Below are 23,597 nucleotides of genomic sequence, written 5' to 3'. Positions count from 1 at the left end.
ACAAATAGTAAAGCTCTTCTTAAGTTAAAATTGGTGATTGAACTCCAAATGAGAGAAACTGAAAACTTGAGTAGTTTCAATTACTCACAAATGCATATGCATAGTAGCAACATTTACATGAACATATTTACGAGTTTTTGAAAATAGTATTATTTCCATCATTGTTTCATCACTGTGCTCAAATAAAGACTCACAGATTAGTTCATTTGCCCAATGAACAAATATTTATTGGCTACCTACTGTGGGGCAGAAATAGTTCTAGATGCTGAAAATTCCTCAGTGAACAAAAAAGATACAATTCACTGACCTCATGGAACTTTATACTAAAGGAGGAGACAGACAATAAACAAGATTAATAAGTTATGGACTGTGTTAGAAGGTGATAAGTGCCATGAGAAAAAAAATGAAGCAGGAAAAGGGGGTCAGGAGCACGGACTGGAGGTAAAAGTTTTAAAGAGGATGGTTTGGGAAGACCTCACCATAAAGGAGACATTTCAGCAAAGATTTAGAGGCAGCAAGGGAAGAGGCTGTCTCCCGGGAAAGCACTACAGACTCATGGAAGAGCAAGTGTAAGGGGCTGACGCGGCAGCGTGCCTGGAACGCTCCAGGAGGAGCTGGGAGGGCTGTGTGAGTGAACCACGGAGAGGCAGTAACACAGGGAAGTTAACTGACAGCCAGACTTTAAATACTAAAAACAGAATCAATATATACATATGTTATACGCAGTTCATTCTATATTTGTAGATAGTGAGTTGGCAAGATGGTAAATAAGTGGGTGGGTAGATAGATGGTAGATAATTCAAAAGTAAAAGAAATAACCTAACATTGATATTTACACATCCCAGTAAAAATAGGCAGAAAGCTTTAACATAACTCACAAGCAAAAATATACCAGAAGTCAGGGACTGGCCTGGTGGGGTAGTAGTTAAGTTTGGGCACTCGGCTTCAGTGGCCCAGGGTTCACAGGGTTGGAATCCAGGTGCAGACCTACACACCACTCATCAAGCTGTGCTGTGGCAGTGTCCCACATACAAGAGAGGAAGACTGGCACAAATGTTAGCTCAGGGTCAATCTTCCTCACCATAAAAAAATATATATACCAGAAGCAGTTTACAATTTCTGGCTGTGTAAAGAAAGAAGAGCTCTCTCTGATAGGAATAGAGAGCCAGTGAAGTTAGTGGGGACAGGAAGCATACGATGAACAGGACATACAGTTCAAAACAAATAGATCTTTTGTAAATATCAAGGCAGAGAAGCCAAAATTATGGGTACCCTGCCCTCTACTAACATAAATTTTAAATGATGTTATTTCACATTTATTGCATTATTTTATTTTTAAATAAATCATACACATTCGTAGTACAAAATGAAAAAGTATTTAGAGGTGTACAATGGAAAGTGAATCCTCCCAGAGATTTTATCTATATTGTTTGGAAACACTGAGACAGTTTATTTTAAACTAGAAGATTCATAGCTAGAACCAAGTGTAGTTGTTGACTTATTGGAGACATTGATGAGGTACATACATGTAACTCACTTCACATATTTCTCGTAGAACATCAAATTCCTTGTTTCGTTGTCCATCTTGGCTTTTCCTAATCCACTTCAAGTTCAACCCTTATTGCAGGATTGTGTTTTACAGACCTAATTTTGTCTGTTTGCCCTTTTTTTAATTGAAAATTAGGAAAAAAGTGTTCATATTTACCTTCTTGGAACAAGGCGAAAAAAAAAGATACCTGGGGTTTGTGTTTTGGCGTGACTCAGGCAAAGAACAATGGCCTTTTGGTCCTTAAAGCATCACAGCTTGTTTTCCCTGAGAAAAGGCTGCCACAGCTGTGGGTATTCCCTCCACTCTGCCGCATATTCGACTGTGTTATTTTTGGTTTATTTTCTCTGAATACTATTTTTGTTATCTTCCTTTTCAGTCTCTGTTGCCTTGAATGCTGTGCTTACACCCATTATTATACTTTCCAAAGAGTGAATAGAAGTTTCAAATAAACTCAAAGATCTGGAACGCCTTTGAAAACACCCCAACATCAAAACATGCAAATTAAAGGCATGTACCAGATACATGATGGATGTACACACATACCACATACTCCCAACAAATACCATGCAGACAGACTGCAGTTTCCAAAGAGCCTCTGAACATTGGTAGAGTAAGATGATTGCGTTGAACCATCCTAGGGATTAATGTAAAACAGAGTTAGGATTCCTCTGAGTGTAGGCTGAAGTCCATCAGCATTAGAATCACCTCAAACGTTTGTTGCATGTTCAGATTCCAGAGGCCAACTCCCTGCTTACTGAATCCCAATTCCAAAAAAGCTGGGACCTAAAAACACACACTGAAGTTTCAAACTACAAGTCTGAACATAACCAATATTATATTGATCAATTAAGTCAGAGGAGATTAAAAACATTAACATTATTACTTGGGGCTGAATTAATCTCTTCACAAAGTCTAATTTCTTGATCACTTTGACGGCTGGTAAATCAGTCTACTTACTCTGGGACATTGGGTAGCCAGACCTGCTCGTGAACTGAGTGTCACAGACACAGTCTCAGGTTGGACAAGCTGGAGAGCCAATAGTTCCTGTGAATAGGCTAATCAAATCCAAAGGAATGGCACTTTTCTAGAGAATACCATCTTTCCAGGACATCACTGAGACGGAGGGCAACAAAGATTATTCTGGTGCTTTGCAGTCTGGGAAAAGACAGAAAAATAAAGCTGAAAATGGGGCCTAAGAACATGACCTAATTAGGCAGAGGGACCAAAAGTAAATTTGATAAAGACTGTCTTTCCTAGGTTTTATTCCACTAAAATTATTTTATTTGGTTTTACATCAAAGCTTGGAGGAAGACAGAGAAGGTCCAGGCATGTTTGCTGCGGTCATATGGATATGTATGTATGTGTATGTAGGTCCATGTATTACCCTGGCTAGGAAGAGAGGGAGGAGAGGTCATGGGAGATGAAGCAGGGGAAGAAACCGGGAATGTCATTGTTAGTGATGAGGGAAGTAAACAAAAATTCTGCAGACTGAGTAGAGATGTTTTTGAAAAATATCACCAAGGCTAGAATAAACAGAATGATTTGGTGCTGCTGGTTTAAAACCCATCTAAAAGGTGAAAGAAGGGACGTCATGCTAAATCCTCATTTGCCAGCACGAGAAACTGTTTATGTGATATATTTGTGAATATATATAATAAAAAAAGTTTTTGAATAGTCCAGTTCCTTTTAATAAAATTAAAGTGAGATCAGAAGGCTAAGCTGGCTTCTACATGACCCTCTGTGGTAAAGTCATGCATATATATGTCTTGCTTTTTAAAGCTAGTGTTAAATTTTATATAAGAATAGTAATTTATATAGCAGTTTAAGAATTATCGCTATTGTGTTTGTTATGACATATACATTCTCTCAAATAAGGTGAGTCATTCGTAGACATTTGGAAAATTGTTAGCAAATTTGAAAAGGCAGCATCATAGGTAAGTTTCATGACTTTTATTCCCACATGGATAGAGACAAACAGGTCCAAAAAAAGAGTAAACTAATTTCTTTTAGAATCTGAAAGAAGAGAATGGAGAGATAATGGTTTTGTTTTTAAATCATTATCCAGAAATATTTTACTTCTGGATTTGTACCAAACAAAAAAATAGTTAAAATATTTGTACCAAATATTTCAAATTTGAGGCAACAGTCTCACTTGAGTCAGAACTTATTTTCGAAGTTGCGTGCCCTTCAGATCATGGCATTTAGTAGTGACAGCCGCCTACCAGTTGCTTAACCACCACTTCCACCAAAAAGAATAATTTATCCTCTCCAGCATCGGGTTCCACACCTCTAACAAAATTGTGATAACAAAATACATTTCACAATACTAGAATGAAGATTAAATGAAGTCATTGTGCACTTAGTAAATTGCAAAGCAGGTTTCTTAATCAGAAAAACACTCTATTTTAATTTGCGTTGTGGTCTTTAATAAAAATACCAAAATATATGTGTTCTCTTTAAGCTTTATTACCTGTGTTTAAAAGCAAAACTATTCTAACCCAAAAGAAAATAGATTCTGCCATATTAAGACTTTTATGAAATAATTGTCCAATTCCTTTCTTCCTTGCTCTTTCCTCAGTCTCTGTTAAGTATCCGTGGCTCCCTGTTTTCCCCACGACGCAATAGCAAAACAAGCATTTTCAGCTTCAGAGGTCGGGCAAAGGATGTTGGTTCTGAAAATGACTTTGCTGATGATGAGCACAGTACATTTGAAGACAGCGAGAGCAGGAGAGACTCACTGTTTGTGCCACACAGACATGGAGAGCGACGCAACAGTAACGTTAGTCAGGCCAGTATGTCATCCAGGATGGTGCCAGGGCTTCCAGCAAATGGGAAGATGCACAGCACTGTGGATTGCAATGGTGTGGTTTCCTTGGTGGGTGGACCCTCAGCTCTAACCTCACCTTCTGGACATCTTCTGCCAGAGGTGGTAGTAGATAATAAGTTAGCTGCTACTGACGTTTTACACCAATTTGAAATAATCAAGGCCTGGGCAGTTTAGCCTGTTAGACCATCCTGCTTCCCCAAGATGAAAGTCCTTAAAAATAATATATGATTTATTAAATGGAAAACAATGGAATCTTCAGAACCAATTGAATTGTATGGGATCATTAACTTTCAGATGCTTTAGATTAAAAGAGCCCGGTTTTTAGAATCTGGGATGAAACACAAATTCTACAAATTCTGTAGACCTACCAACACAAAATAATGGGCACTTTGATGGCCAAATTGTTATTATAGATATATATTCACCCAGAATTGTATAATTATCCGTTCAGATTCTGGAAATCTCATATACTTAAAATTAAACCTTGAAATGACCAATATGTTGATAATGGGCACTTTTCATATAGCTGTCAATATTACAGTAACTCTAAAATGTTTTGATGTCTATTAAAATGACTCTAAATTGTTTGGATTTCTTATAGGATAGCATATAGAAGTAATTAAAGAAATCTCAGGAAAGCACACACATTTCATTGTACATCTGTGTTTGTGCATGAAAAAAATTGGCCCATATATGTCAATATTGTCAATATAGCCTCAAAGAAAATAATTCAACCTTGGGACTATAAAATACTATTATTTGTTTGGGGGAAAGATTGATGTGATTATTAACCATTGAGAAAAGCTGAAGAATAATTTGCATTTGATTGAAATGAAAAAAATATACGACTTTAGCATGCTTATGAAAATTTTCCTTGAAAATTCCAACAGGCTAACTAAAATATTTCTGCAACATAATTGCCCTATATGATTGCATCCTGCAGGTGAATTCTTGTTAAAGAGTATCACCTGTGATAATTTTTTTAAAAAGTGTTTATAGCTTAATAATAAATTCAGTGTTTTATTATTACTTGAAAATTATTACCTGAAAAAATTGCATGTAGCATGATTTGCCAAAGAAATGCTATGTGGTGTTGTATTATTCATTGAAAAGGGTGGTTTGAGCCATCAGTATTTGGTTTGCAGGGCACCACCACTGAAACAGAAATCAGAAAGAGAAGGCTAAGTTCTTACCAGATTTCAATGGAGATGCTGGAAGATTCCTCTGGAAGGCAAAGAGCTGTGAGCATAGCCAGCATTCTGACTAACACAATGGAGGGTAAGAAGTAGACCATGGGATAGCCAGCTTTCTATGGCTATGTGCTTTGTGGAACTATTCTTTCTTCCGATAAAATTTCCAAGTCAATTACCCAAGATCAGAACTGTATAATAGACCTAGGTAGATGGTATGTGGAATACATTCTTATCACATTGATTATAAAAACTAATATTGTCTTTATTTCTTTTTGACTTGGGTCCTTATCTTGTTTGCAAGTGTGATATGTCACCACTTGATATTTGATATCAGTGAGGATTTATCCTTATATTACATTATCCTTAAGCAATTAAAGTAAATACTTCCCTTGTTTAAGTCTTAGTATGTAGAAGCAGAAGAAAACATCGCTTTCAAGCTTTGGTCTGTTCCCAGGCATGGAAGGGGTGATGGGGTTGGGAGAGGCTTATGAATGAGTTGGATAAATCCAAACCTGTGCTCCACTTCAACAGGGACCCTAAAAAAGATCTCTCCTCCATCTTCCACATATATAGAAACCAATACGTTCCTCCAAAGAACAGCTGACACAAATGTTTGTTGATTTTGACACACAGGAATGGGCAGCAACTATAACTCCCTTCTTCATTCATTAAACTCCACTTCTTGAAGTTTGGTACTGCATCAGTGCTGCAATTTTATAAGTCAATTATATAAGTCATATCTTATGTATATTCTTTAGAAAACATCAATTACTATTTGTATCATGTCCTATTTGTGTATTTGAGATCTGAACAGTCACATAATAATTACTTTATAACAGGATTCATTAAAATTAAATTAAATTACAATTTCTAGTAACTTTTTTATATATTAGGCTAAAATTCTGAAAGATATGAGTAAATATGAATAGCAGAAGTAGATTCAGGCCTGAATCTATACCAAAAAGAAGAACATAATTACATTTTCATTGTATGAGAGATCAATGCTGATGCGGAGACAATCAGAGGAGAGAATGGGTCATACATATTAATAAGGATCACAGTTTTAGACAGTGTTCTTTAAAAGGTACTTTCAAAAGAAACAATAATTGATATATTTAATATTTGTGTAAAGCTTATTTAAAAATTCTGTTTTGATAAAATGAATATAGAAATTTGATCAATTATTATCTGGCTATTAAATAATGAAGTTAGTTTGAAGCAAGATATTAAATTCAAAGTGTTTATTTTCTGTATTTAATTAAAAGAGAAAGAAAGTCTATTTACATGACCTTTTTAATGAACATTTTGTGACAATATTGAACAAGATTGTCCTCTCAAGTTTGTTAAGCTAATATGAACTTCCATCCTCAAGTAGGAGCATCAGTTTTATTAAATAATCTATAGCAATAATAATTCCTTTTTATTGTTATTTACTATTCTTCCTCTTTATTGTTCCCCCAGAACTTGAAGAATCTAGACAGAAATGTCCACCATGCTGGTATAGATTTGCCAATATGTTCTTGATCTGGGACTGCTGTGATGCATGGTTGAAAGTAAAGCATCTTGTGAATTTAATTGTTATGGATCCATTCGTTGATCTCGCCATCACTATTTGCATTGTCTTAAATACCCTCTTTATGGCCATGGAGCACTACCCAATGACTGGTCAATTTAGTAGTGTGTTGACTGTAGGAAACCTGGTAAGTTCACTTGAAGTTTGCTTATTTCCTTTGGCAGGGATGGGGAAGATAGACCAAAGAAGAATTGTGTCTGTGCTATGTTGAACCCCAAAACTACATCATCTTTCTTCATAGGAAGAAACGTCTAAAAGAATATTACAGGGAATCTCAGTAATAAGGTCTAAAATTCAGCTGGTATGGATGTTGGCTGTTTAGACCAATGTCTATGCTGATTGATCATGGCATCTTACCAGTTGTAAACGCGTTAAAATCTTTACTGTCATTCTTGTGGGAAATAAAGTCCAGAGAAACTGTGAGACCTAATTCTGGCTCCACAAACATGCACTTTTAAGACACACAGCCACTGAAACCATGTCCACTGAAGGAAATAGGCAAAGATTGATTTCTGTACAAAAGAGGCCACGGTTGTTTCAAATTGAATCACCTAATAAAATGCTTAAGTAGTATTCACACAGGAGAAGAAATAGTTGGTAAAAATACATTTGTAATTTAGCCACACTTTTGGTTCAAATTACTAGAGCAGGCATCTGTGTATGTGTGTGCTGACATGTACATTTCTTCCTAAATCTACATGAAGAAATTGAAATGAATGAACAAATAATAAAAGGATTTATATAGTTTATTAATCAAGACTGTCCTTTTGGGTACAAGGCAGAAACAAACTCAAACTAGCTTCAAAGCTAAAAAAAAACAAAGGCTGACTTGTGGAATGGAAAGATGAACTACCAAACCATGTAAATGGTAATTTTTCAGTTGGGTTTCAGGAAACGCTTTAACCAAGCATTTAGATGTAGCCCAAACGTTCACCGCATCTTTTGTCTCTAGGTCAGGAAACATGCTCACTGGTTTTACATCTTGTAACCTCTGTACTGCAGAAGGACTGGATCTCTTTTTCAGTTGCAGTTCAAAGACTCTCATGATAAAGTGTGTTTGGTATAGCTAGAGTCAGGTGCTCACCTCTGGTTTAATCAGTCTTGGCAGAGGGTGGAATCATGTGAAAACATGGCAGTCCTGAGGAATCATACAGGTGGAGGAGCAATTCCCGACTGAAGGAGGAAAGGGAATACTGGGCAGACAATTGCATGAATGTCTACCCCAATGTATGGGCTCAACTTCAGTCCATTATATGACTCAGTGAAACACCCACCAGATTCTTGAGATTTTCTTCATCTTTGGTACATGTGATATTTATTTATTTTTTCTGATTATTCCTTGATCCTCCCAATTACTCCATCTCTGCCTCCTTTTCTAGACTTCTTTTCTTAAGCCTCTTAAGACTATGTTTTTCACTTAATGTTTTTGTGTACTCAGCAAGTCTAGGACTTGCCTATATTTGTGGTATAAGCTGTGCTCCAGTCCTATATTTCCAACTGTTATAAATCATTGCTCGAAAGATAACTAAACACAATATGTGACAGCTAGAAAGATCATCTTTCCCATAATTTATTGAAAGTCCTAACAATTTCAGTTCAGTCTTGTCTTACCTCAAGTGGTGGCCTTCCAGCTTCAAAGATAGAAGTCTTAAGCCATTTTTACTTGCTTTTCCTTTATTTCTTATATACGATTGGATATGAAGACCCATTATTTTTTCTTTCAAGGTATCCCTTTTTTAATCCTATAGCTACTGTTAAAATAATATTTCCAGTACTCTGTACTCAGTGTGCTTTCACCTTGCTAAAGTATCTATCATCTTTGTTTGTGATTCACCATTCTTAGCTGTTTTTCGAGACTCACCATCTGCTGGTACTCTTCCTATTCATCTTATTGTCCATTATTTCCTAATCAGTCACCATCAGCCCCATCAGAACAGCCTCGTCACTGTACCACACAAATGTTTATATGTTTATATGTGGGAAAAAATTCACTGTTCTCTGCATTCACTGAGTGTTCTGACTCAAATCACCTCATTTTAATTCTTTATATTCTTCAAGGCCCAATTCCAGCCCCATCTTCTCTAACATGACACTCAGCCCATACTGAACACTCTTTTCTTAACTCCTAATGCATTTGTGAATAAAGCATGATTTAATATTAAACATTTTCTTTTATCATAACTCTTGGTTTTTAAATTCAATATAAATTACTTGATGACAGAGGTCGTGTCCCATTTTCTTTTGTATCTCCCACAGTGTCTACATGGCTGTCACTCAATAAATAACCAACTGGTTGTTTCCTTTCCAAAAGGGCTGTTTCAGGTAGCATGTTTTTGTGAAAGAACACAAGCTATGAAGTCAGATGGGACTGGGTTTCACCTCATTGCCAATGCTTACTAATAATGTAGCATCTGGACAAGTCTGATAAAAATCTGAGTCTTTGTTTTCTAATATTGAAACGGATATAATAATACCCATCTCCCAGAGTTGTTGTGACGGTCGAATGAGGTAATGTGAAAACACTTAGCACTGTGCCTGGAATCTAGCATGTGCTCAATAAACAATTTCCTTCCTCTTATATATGCTATTAATCTTTCTTTGAAATATTGATGGAAAATAGTTCTGCTCTAGCTCTTTTATTTTTTCCAGAATATTGGAAAGTTAAGGAAGTTGGACAAATGAAGGAAGAAATTTTGGAAATTTGCCACAGTTAAGCAGAAAATTGAGGTTTTATAGAATTTCAATGTTGAAGTAATTGAGTATGGAATCACAGGATAAGAGAGATTGGATTATAGGATGATCAAGTGGAAAAGCACTAGACTAAAGCATCGAACCTGGGCCCAAGCCTAAGAGTCCATGCTAAATATCTGGGTGGTCTTGAGAAAGTCACGTAGATATATGGGTCTGTTTTCTCATGAGCACAATGTGTTGGACTAGATGACTTTTCATGTCCCTCCCACTTCTAAAATTCTATAACTTTATGAGTAGCGACGCAGATAGTGAGGTAGGGAAATGGGGTGGAAGACTGATGACTAGTAGACTGTTTGTGGTAGAACCATTGGTAAGTTGAGGTTAGTGCTGGGGAAACAAGGCTCATCAAGATAGAGTGTAGATGACAGGGAACAGACTTGAGTTAACTATTTCTAACCATAAAAATAGAAGAATGTGTAAAGTGACTTTTGTTTCAATTGGCTGAAAGCTCCTAATTATTATTAATAATAATATATCTGTAAAGCATTTCATAGTTAAATTTCTCATGTCTTATTTGATACTCATAACAACCTTCATAATAAAATTTACATATATGAAAAATTATATATTATACAGTCATGCATTGCTTAATGACGGGGATACATTCTGAGATATGTTTCATTAGGTGATTTCGTGATTGTGCAAACATCATAGAGTGTACTCACACAAACCTAGATGGTCTAGCCTACTACAGAACTAGGCTTTATGCGTACATGCGGTCCGTCATTGACCAAAATGTCATGATGTGGTGCATGACTGTATATGTCTGTGTGTGTATAGCGTGCGAGAGAGAGAGCAAGAAAGAGAATATTCCTTATTTCCTGAGTACTTAGCTGACTTTGGACTACATTACACACTTTGGTTGGTTGCATTGAATATTTTGTGAGGAGTTTACGGTTTGTTCATAAAATAAATTTAGGATTTCTATGAGCTAGTTTGCTACTGCTCATATGATTGCATACTGCCTTATAAATAAGGACATAGAGGTTTTGGTTGAATTGAAAACAAGATAATATCCCATAAAAGAGTTGTGGAATTTTCAGTCTTTACTTAGATCAATGTGCCCTTTTTCATCCTGTTTCTGAAGCATATAAAAATTACATCACTTTTCTGTTGATCAGATTGATCAAATTTGAGTATCAAGAGACCTCAAATCTCTATTGAGTTTCTCTAAGGTGCTGTTTGGTTTTTGTTTTTGATTTTGTTTAACCATTGTAAAATCCATGCACCGACCTTAGGGATTCTATAAGCAAGAAATCTTCCACCAGTAACAGTAGGTTAGACAACCTCTTTACCACACAAACATTTTCAACTAACCTGTAAACCTTTAGTCAGGGCATATACACAGAGATTTGTAGCTTCTACGTTGGTTATTTTTCTTACTGTAACTCTCTTTGGATCCAGTGAAGGGGAGTCCACGATATCCCCTTCTTCTGCTAGACCCAGAAGGAAACGCAGAACATGGTACCTGTTCTAAGGATCTTACAGGCTATTTACAAATAAAAGTTGGAAGAAACATAATTAGCAAAACAATTTGAATTAAATGGTGTGGCATAGGATATTAATTTAAAATCTCAAGAAAGGGACATGATAACTCTTTAAAGGAAAAAAAAATGGCTCTCGTTTATTGAAAGATAAAACACTTGGGAGCCAAATCCTAGAATTCACCTGGGAGGCCTCTTGCATCAGTGAAGGAGTGCTGTTTTCCCATCTAACTCCTTTCCTAGTATAATATAATGATGCCTTGTCGTCTCCAAATGAACAACTTCTAATAAGGCTCTTGTGTAACAATAATTGTGTGTACACCAATTTCTGAATAAAATTTGCTAAGCAATACAATATTGGTAAAAGTCCAAAAATTTTAGACACCGACTTGATAAATCCTCTCAATAAATATTCTCATTTGACAGACGAGGAAAATGAAAATCACAAATGTCAAATGATTTCCCACCACTTTTAAGTATATTTCAATTTCATCCCCCTGCAAAAAAGAATCAACAACAACAACAAATATTTAAAGATGCATATCCACAAGGCATGGGAATAAGAAAATTAAAACAAGAGGCTGGTAGTAATGTTGCAAGAGAAGGCTACAGTTACATCAAATTCACTACAAAGGAATGGAATGTTAGTCTGGGCAAGTAGAAGTTCTGTAGAGCAAACTGACCAATGCATGAACTTCAGCTGTTAGACTGAGCATTTCTATCTTTTTAATCTATATCAACAGAACTTTCCTCTCTAAGTAAATACTCAATAGGGAAACCATCCCATTCCTGAACTGAGACCTTAACCCCAACATATGATCATCCCAATCCCTGTGCCACCCAAAACAGCTCCAAGTGCTCCAAGTTTCTTTCCTCTTGGTCCAGACTCCTTAGCTGATTCTCATCCCCATCCTTAACACTCACACTTTTACTAGTTATCATGCGTCATCATATAGAACAGTTAGGAACTTTTCACCAAACTTATCTCCTCATTAAAGAGGCTGACTTAGGAAGCCTATAAATTCATTGTCCATAAGAAATGCATGAGTCTAAATGAACTAGGTTTATGCAATGTCAGGTTTGTATGTCTTAACTACTACTGTATTTTCAAAGCCTAACACAATATCTACTGTTGAAGTAGATGCTCAGCAATATTTTAGAATGAATGAATGAATGGCTACAGAAGCATATAATCCAAAATTTCAAAAGACAATAAGCTTCTGCAGAAGACAAGATATAATTAGCCAAGTACAAACAATAAACATTCAATATTTTTTTAAATTAATTGTCTGGGTCTTAAAAATTCTTTGTGATAAAGAAAATTCAAAGGCAGCTGAATGTATGTTTATAAACTATACATCAGCATTGTTTATAAACTATACATGGGAATTATATATATAATCCTGTACATACCCAGAGGTTGCTAGTTCTCACTGTTCTTAGCCTTTTTTGGTGAAGTTTTAAAATTTTGTAAACGTGGGTATCATAATCAGTATGCTTGATTGGTCTTAGCCAGAATGAGAAAGACTTTCTAAAAATTCTTAATCAGTGACCAGCTAAACCTAGACTAAACTGTACCAAAAACAATCCCAGTGATTTTTAGGGCCTAAGTTGAAATATTTTAAGAGATAAATGAAAAAATCATTTTTCAATGTGCATTCCACCATATATATACATCTGGATTTTCATGTACAAGGCTTGCTTGAAATACATTTTATTTCTATTTGAGTGAGTGAATGATGAACTGCAGTCAAGCTATTTTTTCAGGGAGACTATTTCCTTAGCTCTTTCCGTGATTGCGAAAATGAGATGTTAACTGCATTTACACATTTGAAGAGAAAAATCAAGACTTCTTTTAATTAGCATGATGTTTTAGGAAGCCAAATAATTTTGATACTGTTATTTGGACAGAGTTCCTTCAAGGTAAAGGCTGATTCACCTTGGTAAATGGTAAGCTTGACATTACAGTCATAAATGCAGCTTTTACCTAGAGTTGATTAAGAGAATTGCTTTAAAAGACTCTTTGCAAGAGTAATTTCACAATTCTTCATGTCCTTGGGTCTCTCAGCCTATGATTTTGAGTGAAAAAATCCAAATTTTGAGTTTTTTCATTGTTTTCTTTCTAGTGTCAAATAGACGTTCATCCAACTACTCAATAATTTGTTAATCTTAACTATGGGTGTATGCATCCTGAGAATGTTCTCCTACTGCTTTCAATTCCATCTGCAGTTTCTTGCTCTATTAATGCATGAACCTTAATTCTGAGGCGTGCATACAGAGATCATTATTGTAAAACATGTGGCAAACTCACTCTTGGGTCAGGAATGTTTATAAAATTATAGAAATAAGATGGTGTCCACTGAAAAAGACACAAAAATCAAGAACAAAATCTTGTTTTTACCAAATTTAAAATAATTTTTAGTAACTTCCAATAATATATAGATTCGTTCCCAATGAAATAATACTAAAAAATATTGGTTGTGATGATGGTAAAAGCATAGTCTACTAAAAAGGGCAATAATTCAGTAGCTATTATTTAGTATCAGGTTTAAAATGTGGATGATGAAATGTTTTAAAATCATCCTTTTCCTGGAAATCTAGCAGATTCATTAAATAAAGCAAATCCACTTAAAATATTCCCTTGGAAAAATAATGCTAAACTTGTATAAATTTGTCAAGTGAATATTTCTTCACTTGAAATTTTAGATATTTTCTTTCCAGAGTTTTGCAGTGTCAGAAGTTTTCCGATGCTTGTGAAGTACTGACCTCCATTTTACTTTAGGTCTTCACTGGGATCTTCACAGCAGAAATGGTCCTCAAGATCATTGCCATGGATCCATATTATTATTTCCAAGAGGGCTGGAATATCTTTGATGGGATTATTGTCAGCCTCAGTTTGATGGAGCTTGGCCTGGCAAATGTGGAGGGATTGTCCGTGCTGAGATCATTCAGACTGGTATCTGCATAAACTATGTTCATATGCTGTCTTTCATTGGCGTAACATTTATTTTGAAAGTGAATCAATATGTATTTCTGTAGCTATTTACTTTTAATGATATTTGAAATTTACACCAATATGTGTGTAATTCTAAGAAAATATGTAAACGTTCTATTTAAAGCTATGTGTGAGTATTTTCTAAGAATGATAAAAGTGGTTGGATAATTTCATAATGATTAACTATATAGGGCACATTTAAAAACACACATGTGCTTCTAAAATTATGTTTTAAATTCTTAAAAAAATTTTTTTGCTTTAATGTCTGTAAAGAAATGCAAATAAAATCTTTAGGCCCCAATTAATCTTAGCTTTATTTATTTATTTTTTTTGGTGAGGAAGCCTGGCCCTGAGCTAACATCCATTGCCAAGCTTCCTCTTTTTGCTTGAGGAAGATTGTCCCTAAGCTAACATCTGTGCCAATCTTCCTCTATTTTGTATGTGGGATGCCTCCACAGCATGGCTTGATGAGCAGTGTGCAGGTCCATGCCTGGGATCCAAACCCTCAAAGCTCAGGCCACTGAAGCAGAGCACGAAAACTTAACCACTACACCACTGGGCTGGCCCCTAAACTTAGCTTTTTATCAACCTTACTTATATTAGTGGGAATTGCTTTAAAGGAACTGGTGGGAAAATATTTGATATCATTAGCACTTTAAACAGTGGTATAGCAAACTTTCTTGATATTACAGCAAAAAATTTTATTGAAAAACATCTAAAATTTTGTGGAAATTAAGTAAAATATGTATTTCTTCAAATTGAAAGGAAGCCCCTTTATGTTTCTTTATAAAATTAATTTTACTTTTATGTGTCTATAAAAATATGTAACATACTTTTAATATTTCTTTTTACTCTATAAAATATAGTCTGAGAGTGACTAGTTTGCTAAATTCACAAATGTCTCTAATGAAAATATTAATTTGTTTTCATGGACATATCTGTTGATGAATCAGAAATGCCTTACTTTTCATATCTGGAACATTTTATCTTTCTTCTTTTTTCGTTTAAATGATATTACGATTTGATTTGCCTTTCCAATATTATTAACACTTTTGCTTCTGGACTTGAATTTATTCAGTGTAGGTTGAGATTTTATATCCCTCTATGATATGGCATACTACTAAAACCATGTCTAAGCAGTTTCCAAATTATATCGTGATTACTACTAAAAGTATCTTTTCACTTGATTACAGCTTCGAGTTTTCAAGTTGGCAAAATCCTGGCCCACCCTGAATATGCTAATTAAGATCATTGGCAATTCAGTGGGGGCTCTGGGTAACCTCACCTTGGTGCTGGCGATCATTGTCTTCATCTTTGCCGTGGTCGGCATGCAGCTGTTTGGTAAGAGCTACAAAGAATGTGTCTGCAAAATCAACGAAGACTGTGAGCTCCCGCGCTGGCACATGAATGACTTCTTTCACTCCTTCCTGATTGTGTTCCGCGTGCTGTGCGGAGAGTGGATAGAGACCATGTGGGACTGTATGGAGGTCGCTGGTCAAGCCATGTGCCTTATTGTTTTCATGTTGGTCATGGTCATTGGAAACCTTGTGGTATGTATGTATTACAAATGCTCATAATTAAGAATAAGACCAGGCAGTAGCTGGGAAGGCGGCCTGGGGCAGTAGACATATCTCTGGTTTTATCCTCTGTGCGCTAGACTCAAAACCTAGTACGAGCACTCTAAGCATGGGCAAGTTACTTAACTTCTCTGAGGCTCAAGTTCCCCAACTATGAAACTGCAATAACAAAACTGAAATCTTATGGTTGATGTGAGGATTAAACGCGGTGTGTTTGTGAAAGTTGGGGGGCAAAAATACTCCTCTTTTTCTTTATTTTTCTCTGTTGAAGAAATGTTTTTATCAAGACTAGCTTTACCCTAATATTATTTTTTATGGCCTGAATTATTTTTTATCATAATATTATTTTGATAAGATAATCTTCTCCAGTAAATCTAAAAACACAACTGTCTCTTCTGTATTGCAATTGCTCTTTACGTATTCATAGTTCATATTTTTTGCTTACTCTGCGGCATAAGTTGCATATTACTAAATTTTAAAGAAAAATTTCAATGTAATAGAGCAACATATTGTAGCTATGTATTGTAATTATCCAAATGACTTGTAAGGGGACTAAATATGTTCTTCCCTGAATTTGCTTTATTAAAAGGAAATAAATTATTGCAATTTAAGTTATTCATATGTATGGACATTGACCAAATTCAAAAGACTTATTTTTAGCTCTGAGTTAAAAGCATCAATGTAAAAGCATAACTTGTATATTTATGTGTTTTAATGCTTAAATTTCTCAGTCATGTGTGGACAAACCATTTCTTTATGCTATCATACCAGACCCTTCCTTTGAGAGGTAAAATTCAAATGAGAATGCTTAAAAGAATGTTTGTGGGATACCAGTTGACATGCAATTTTTTTCAGAATAGTAAATTAGGAAGTTCTAGATTCCCAACAAAATCTGATACAGAAATAAGGAAACAAACTGGGGTTCTTGCTTTGCAAGTGTCTTCCTTCCAAGTAACATTTTTGAATCTCAGTAACTACATTTCAGACTAAAAATATTCGTATAAATAAATTTCCTTTTTCATCAGCTATAATGAATTATTCCTGTATCAATCATATTTTATCAGTTAATTGGGTAATTTGTTCCCCTTGTATCCCAATGATACTCTGAGATTTAACATTTCCTCATATTTTCTGCACAAAGAAAGGAAAGAGAAAAGTCTTTTACATTATATGGGTCTACCCTAAACCCTGGAATAATTTTAGATTTTTCTCCATCTGTTGAACGATTTGGACACAAAAATTTCAAAGCACATTGATGGAAAATGTGTTAAACATTATATAATTTGCATTTACAAGTTTCTGCTGTTATAAAAGTGGCCATTAGACAAAGAAATTTATATTTCAAGTATATTGGTTTTACACATATCACCAGGCTGTTAAATAAGTAAATTCATTATTTACACACATGAACCTAAAGATTCCCAAGACAAATTGGTAAAATGACTAATATGAAAATATCTTTTTTTTCTCCTTGGCCAAAACCATAAAAATGGGATTTAACTTTTCACTAGCAGCCCTGAGTAGATACAGTTTAAATCTTAGAAGCTCTCGTTTCCTGTTGTCCTTCTCGGGAGGAAAGAAAAGGTGCTTGTTTTACCATTTTGCCCTCACAGCAGGCAGAAGATACTAGATCCTTTAAATAGTGTGTGATTAAGACATGGTGTCTGAAATATAGCAAGCATTCAAGAAGTATTTGTTGAATTAATTTTAGCAGAGATCTATAAGATCTCTGTTTAAACTGTTATTTTTGTGTGTACTTTAAGGTTTGGGTACAGTTTTCTTTTCTTCTTTCAGGTTCTGAACCTCTTTCTGGCCTTATTGTTGAGTTCATTTAGCTCAGACAACCTTGCTGCTACTGACGATGATAATGAAATGAACAATCTCCAGATTGCAGTAGGAAGGATGCAAAAGGGAATCGATTATGTGAAAAATAATATACGGGAATGTTTCCGAAAAACCTTTTTAAGAAAGTCAAAAGTTATAGAAGTCCATGAAGGCAACAAAATAGACAGCTGCATGTCTAATAATACTGGAATTGAAATAAGCAAAGAGCTTAATTATCTTAAAGATGGGAATGGAACCACCAGTGGTGTAGGTACCGGAAGCAGTGTTGAAAAATATGTAATCGATGAAAATGATTACATGTCATTCATAAACAACCCCAGCCTCACTGTAACAGTGCCAATTGCTGTTGGAGAGTCTGACTTTGAAAACTTAAATACTGAAGAGTTCAGCAGTGAGTCAGAACTGGAAGAAAGCAAAGAGGTAAGAATGCTTTTAAGGTTTTTGTTGCATTTCCGATAAAAACCATGCACTACGATTATTTAGTATTTTTATTGTGTTTATATTATTAAAAAATATATTGTAAATCATATATATGGTAATGTGGGAAAATTATGAGGTATTCTTTATTGGGAAATCTATTTATAGAAATTCCAGCTTTTATAGGAAATCATCGTTCAAATGATTAGTATATTCATCTTCCTGACAATTTTAAAATCTGGTTAAAATATATGGCCTTCCAAAAAAGAGATGTTATTTAATACATTCTATTCTACACTACATTATGCTCTTTAGACAAATCAATGAACCGTATTCATTGATCATTGTGAAAGTATCATCTCCTTACCTTCTGTAATAGATTAGATTTTGCTATGATTCTTTTAATGTGCAAGTTTTGTGTAGTTTTTGTTCACCTCTGAAAGTTTTATTGACTATGATAGAGTATTATTCATTCATGAAAGTGTTAGACATATCTGGGAAGTACAAGCAGCACTGGTTACATTTGCCCGGGCAAGGATGAGCAAATCTGCATGGTCTTACAGATTAACTTGAGAATACTAAGAATTACTTAGAAAAGCTCCACTTTAGGATTACAGCTAGACTGTAGAATGAAAAGTTGCTCTTACTGTCATATTGCTTATTGTTTAAAAGAAAAGAAAGAAGAAGGGAAATTGTTCCTACTGCATGATTAAAATAATTCACAGGATCCCATAATAGTAGCTTAATGGTATTAATTCTGCAGTTCTGTATTGTGGAGAACAGCAGTAAAAGTTTTTACTATTATTTACTTTTGGACTTCTAATATACCAGTAAGAAGTAAGTCTAGCATGGAGTTATAAAAGACATGTGTTAGCTTGAGGGTATAATATTGACACCATAGAACTCAGACCAATAATGTCTGATTTTGTGAGCATATTTTGGAAATGTTTTTAATAACTACATCAATGGAATTTGTATAAGTAACAAGTAGCTGACAGTGTCACAACTCATAGCCTACTGATCCCTTTTTCCAGGCATTTCAGAGCTGCTGAGATATATTGTAACAGCAAATTTGAAAACATTTTGAAAAAGAAATACATACAATATGAGGTATAATATTCTTTCTCAGAATTCCACTCAGAGTCTGCTTAGTAAATTCAATTCTAATTTCTATATTGCTCAGTCTGGTAAAATAAGAATTCAATTCTAATTTTATTTCCCATATCATCTGACGTAGGTTTATTTAAGAAAAAACATCAATTAATGAACGAGCATTTATTGAGCCTTTTTTGTGAACTCCGCGCCCTGCTGGGTACAAAGGGTAGGAAGAGTTAACGGGGAGCTCCATAACAGAACCCCTTCAGGGAAATCGCAACATCTTTGAGGAAGCTAACACCAACTCACGAAATCATTAATGACCTATTAAAAAGTTTCATCCTGCAGGACTGAATATAAGGGTATAGGTATTGAGAACAGCAAGAACATAACAAGTTGCTAAATGGAAGAGATAAAATTGAAATAGGCCTCCAAGTTTGCGTCAAATATATGAACAGAAACCAAAGCAGAAAACTGTGAAAGGAAAGCCAGAGTTGAGAGTGGGCTTGGTATTAAGGCGCTACAGGGGCACAAGCAGCATGAATAAGGTATTGGTTGAGAGGATAGTGGGAAATGTGTTTGGGTGTGTAAGGTAGTTTCAGATTATAAAGTCTCTGAAGGAAGTCAGAGTTTGGAATTGGCTGCATAGTGAAGAAGGAGCTATCTGTCTTTGCTGAAACAGGGGAGAGGAAATAGGAGAGTGAGGTTTTAGGAAAATTTATTTGATATCAGTGAGCAAAACAGTTTAGACTGAGGGATAAGGGGGGTACTCCTGGAGAATGTGGTAACAATCATTTGATAGCAATGAGGTGAGGAAATTCTGGGCTAGGGTGATAAGTATGGGAACTGAGACTAACTGGTAATTTGACAAATCTGGTAAAGAATCTGGGAAATTGGAACGATGGCAATGCCACTGTCTGAAATGGCCTGTGTAGGAAGGGTCCAGGTGTATGTGGGAAGAAGAGGATTCATTTGTGATACGCTGAATTAGAAGGGACAGTGTTGGGAACCAGAGGCTGGGTGAGAGGTCAGGGTTTAAAAATAGCTTTGATAATGCAGATTTATAATTATCTGATTCCTTGAAGATAGAGAAGCTCACCAAAGAAGTAACTATAAAGAAAAAATAAGGGAACACTAGGGACAAGACTAACTTGTGGTTGAGAAGAGGTAGAAAAGCAAAGAGGCAGAGAAACGTTTGTTACATTCACATCGCAGGTTTCATCACATTGGATCTATGGACATTAAATATCTTACTTTCTACCAAACAGTTAGTTTCCAGAATACTTCAAAAACTCTATAATGTCCACAGGTACTTCAAATGACTGCTTGGAAGAATACTACCTTTTTGTCATGTCTTTTAAGTGGCTAAATAATCATAAATTTGTAATGAGATACAACGTCTTCCTCATTATCAAGACCTAGAAAACATTTTATTATCTCAATGAAAATTCCTTATAGGATGATTTTAAATAACCATTCTGTCCTCTTCCAAGCTAATTTTGGATACATGGAATCCAATGACAGAATGTAATGAAATTGTTTAAAACGTACAGATGTATTGGTGGGAAAATACATCAAAGTAAATATAAAATTAAATTCTTTTTTATATAAAGCTAGGATAAAATTTCAAATTATTTTGCACAGTAAAATTAAATTCAGTAATAAATTTTATGTGGATGATTTTCAAAATTAATACCAAAGAATCCCTGAAAGAGTAATAGGGCAATTCTCATGTACGCTCACACAAAGATTAAAAGTACACTGGTTTTGGGGGCTGGCCCCGTGGCCAAGTGGTTAAGTTCAGATGCTCTGCTGCGGCAGCCCAGGGTTTCGCTGGTTCGGATCCTGGGTGCGGACATGGCACCACTCATCAGGCCACGTTGAGGCAGCGTCCCACATGCCACAGCTAGAAGGATCTACAACGAAGATATACAGCTATGTACCAGGGGGGATTTGGGGAGATAAAGCACACACACATAAAAAAAGATTGGCCACAATTGTTAGCTCAGGTGCCAATATTAAAAAAAAAAGTACACTAATTTTAAAAATAACAACAAAAATCAGTGTGTTCTAACATTACAGAATACATTTAGATAAATTCCAGCAAAGTTCAGTTTTGATCTGAAATTTGTTGAAACTACTGGTTTTGAATACAGGTCACATTTCAGATGTGTGTTTATGTTGCCTGGGTTAATCTTTTTTAATAGCTATTGCACATACACACGTGTACATACACAAGGTAAAAATAACATATCCATAAAATGACATTTTGGTTCATGCTTCTTAGTTTTTTGACCACAAATAGAAAAGAACATTGAGTGTTGCTTCGGAGAGCACAGAATATCTTTCTCTTTGCTGACAAAGTGAGAAATAACACGAGCTGAACCCAAAAGAGTGATACATTCCTCAATTTAAAAAAAAAAGAAAAAGGAAAAAAATTACAGTACATTTCTGCTTTAAGAAGAAGCAGTAAATTAATCACTGATTTAGGTAGTATTTGAAAACTTTAGTTACTCTACTCCTTCCATGCATTTTCATAATAAAGTATATCTGGCCATGTTATGGTTGGGGAGAAATGATCTTTAGAAGTTTTTGGAGGTAAAAATATGAATTGTTGTTATATATTATATACTGTATATATTTATATATATATCTATTATAACCATATATACGGACCACTAACATAAGCAGTCTGGTATGGAAACAAATATCAAGCTTTGCATGAAAAAATGTAAGAGAATTGAAGGTATAGCTTTCACAATAGTGATCTTTTATTTTGAAAAAACTTGGAATGATACAGATCTTGTGACAAGATGTAATGTAGAATTTTGTTTCTTTTTATATTTTTAAATATATTTTTAAAGTTCACATCATCATGACTTCTTTAAATTTTTATACAACTGTGGACTTTTACAATTAAGTTCTTAAAAGGTTTCAATGTCTTCCCAGGTGAAAGAAATAGAAGAAATGTTCTTGAGAATCATATGTGAAGTTGAAATCCAAAGCACAGTCTAGCAATATCGTACTGTAACCTTCACTGCTTGCCATTCTTACTTCTCACAGGGGTAAAATCAAGCTGGAGCCATCAAGAATGCAGCTCTGGTGTTTTTTAACCAGCCAGAGGCTCGGGCCACCACTTTTACCCAGGTTACCCAAGCAAGTTGTCCACGTACAATCACTTTCTAAGTGAATTTTGACTGGCCTGCATGCTACTCAGCTACGTCCCTTCCCCTGCCATGCAAGGAAGTGCTAGACGTGCCCAGCTGCTCTCTGCTGAATCGTGTGACACATCACAGCATGGTCAGGCGAGACGGGCAGTCCCACATCACATTTGATTCTGTTAATGAGTTTCCAGTTTAGTCTTTTAGACTTTTAAAAGCAACAATTGCATGCTCTGTAGGATTTATATCTATTTTAAAACATGATAGGAATGTTTAAAATTCAATATAGCCAAGAATTTGAGAGCATGCATTTTCTTTTATTTCTCTGCTTTTATTTCATTAAAATAAAACCACAACTTTTGTTGTTGTTGATTCAGCCCTTATAAGTAAATTGTATTACCAAAAGGACCCTTACAGGGTTTTTTTTTGATAGTGTGCCATTTTCAGATCATTATATTCAGATCTATGAATGTAATTTTCAACCCATCCAATTCATGTTCTTCACATGGAAAGTCTGCTTTCATGTTTTTTGGGAAAGGCTCTGTTAAAAAAAAAGAGTAGGGTGATCATGAGTTTTTGGATATGAAGGGCCATAGTCTGTATGCATTTGGGCACCACATATCTTGGATTTTCATGTAGTTTAAGAAAGTTGTTAAGTCATGTGTCTGCAAAACCGTAAGTGATCACTGTAAGGTAATTAACAGAAGGAAAGCATCATGATATGGGATAGGAAAAGTTCACTGCATCATGATCATTAAGTTATTGACCCAGTGTACCCATTTTTTTTTTATTTCCTTGAGCTACATTAATTTCTCCCTAAATGTTCCCAAAACTGAGCAGGCAAAAAAGAGACTTGGAAATTTTCCTACTTTTGATTATTAATTATAAATTATAGCTTTAAGAGGAGTAAAGGGCGTCTCCCAAAATTATTATTGTAGGTTTGTGGACTAACTAAAATCTTAAGTTTACTCTCTTGACTCAGCTTTCTCCTGCTTACTGGAATCTCAGCTGGAGTGAGGGTTCTGGAAGGGAAATTATGAAGCAAAAAGTTCATGAGTGTTGGCAGTTTTCAAAGCTTTTGGTGAAAAAAAATCTGGAGTGTGAGGTTGTCTCTAGGTCTCTTTTCTTCT

At 35.2% G+C, this 23,597-nt stretch overlaps 1 protein-coding gene across 5 annotated transcripts in view; it reads left to right on the top strand.

The window, feature by feature from the left end:
* The window catches only part of SCN3A (sodium voltage-gated channel alpha subunit 3), a 115,410-nt gene that overhangs the window by 60,715 nt on the left and 31,098 nt on the right, over positions 1 to 23,597 (top strand). For 3 of the 5 annotated variants that reach the window (XM_070508027.1, XM_014860304.3, XM_070508030.1), the window contains exons 13-18: positions 4,128 to 4,424; positions 5,522 to 5,654; positions 7,031 to 7,269; positions 14,160 to 14,333; positions 15,566 to 15,922; positions 17,744 to 18,214. In XM_070508027.1, coding sequence (XP_070364128.1) covers positions 4,128 to 4,424; positions 5,522 to 5,654; positions 7,031 to 7,269; positions 14,160 to 14,333; positions 15,566 to 15,922; positions 17,744 to 18,214 — 1,671 coding nt within the window. The remainder of the gene's footprint in view (positions 1 to 4,127; positions 4,425 to 5,521; positions 5,655 to 7,030; positions 7,270 to 14,159; positions 14,334 to 15,565; positions 15,923 to 17,743; positions 18,215 to 23,597) is intronic. The other 2 variants (XM_070508031.1, XM_070508032.1) reach the window with 1 other exon arrangement.

The sequence above is a fragment of the Equus asinus genome, chromosome 4 (assembly GCF_041296235.1).
Source record: "Equus asinus isolate D_3611 breed Donkey chromosome 4, EquAss-T2T_v2, whole genome shotgun sequence".
In the NCBI taxonomy this organism is placed as follows: domain Eukaryota; kingdom Metazoa; phylum Chordata; class Mammalia; order Perissodactyla; family Equidae; genus Equus; species Equus asinus.
Note: the sequence above shows the minus strand (reverse complement) of the source record. Positions and strands in the feature narration are given on the sequence as shown.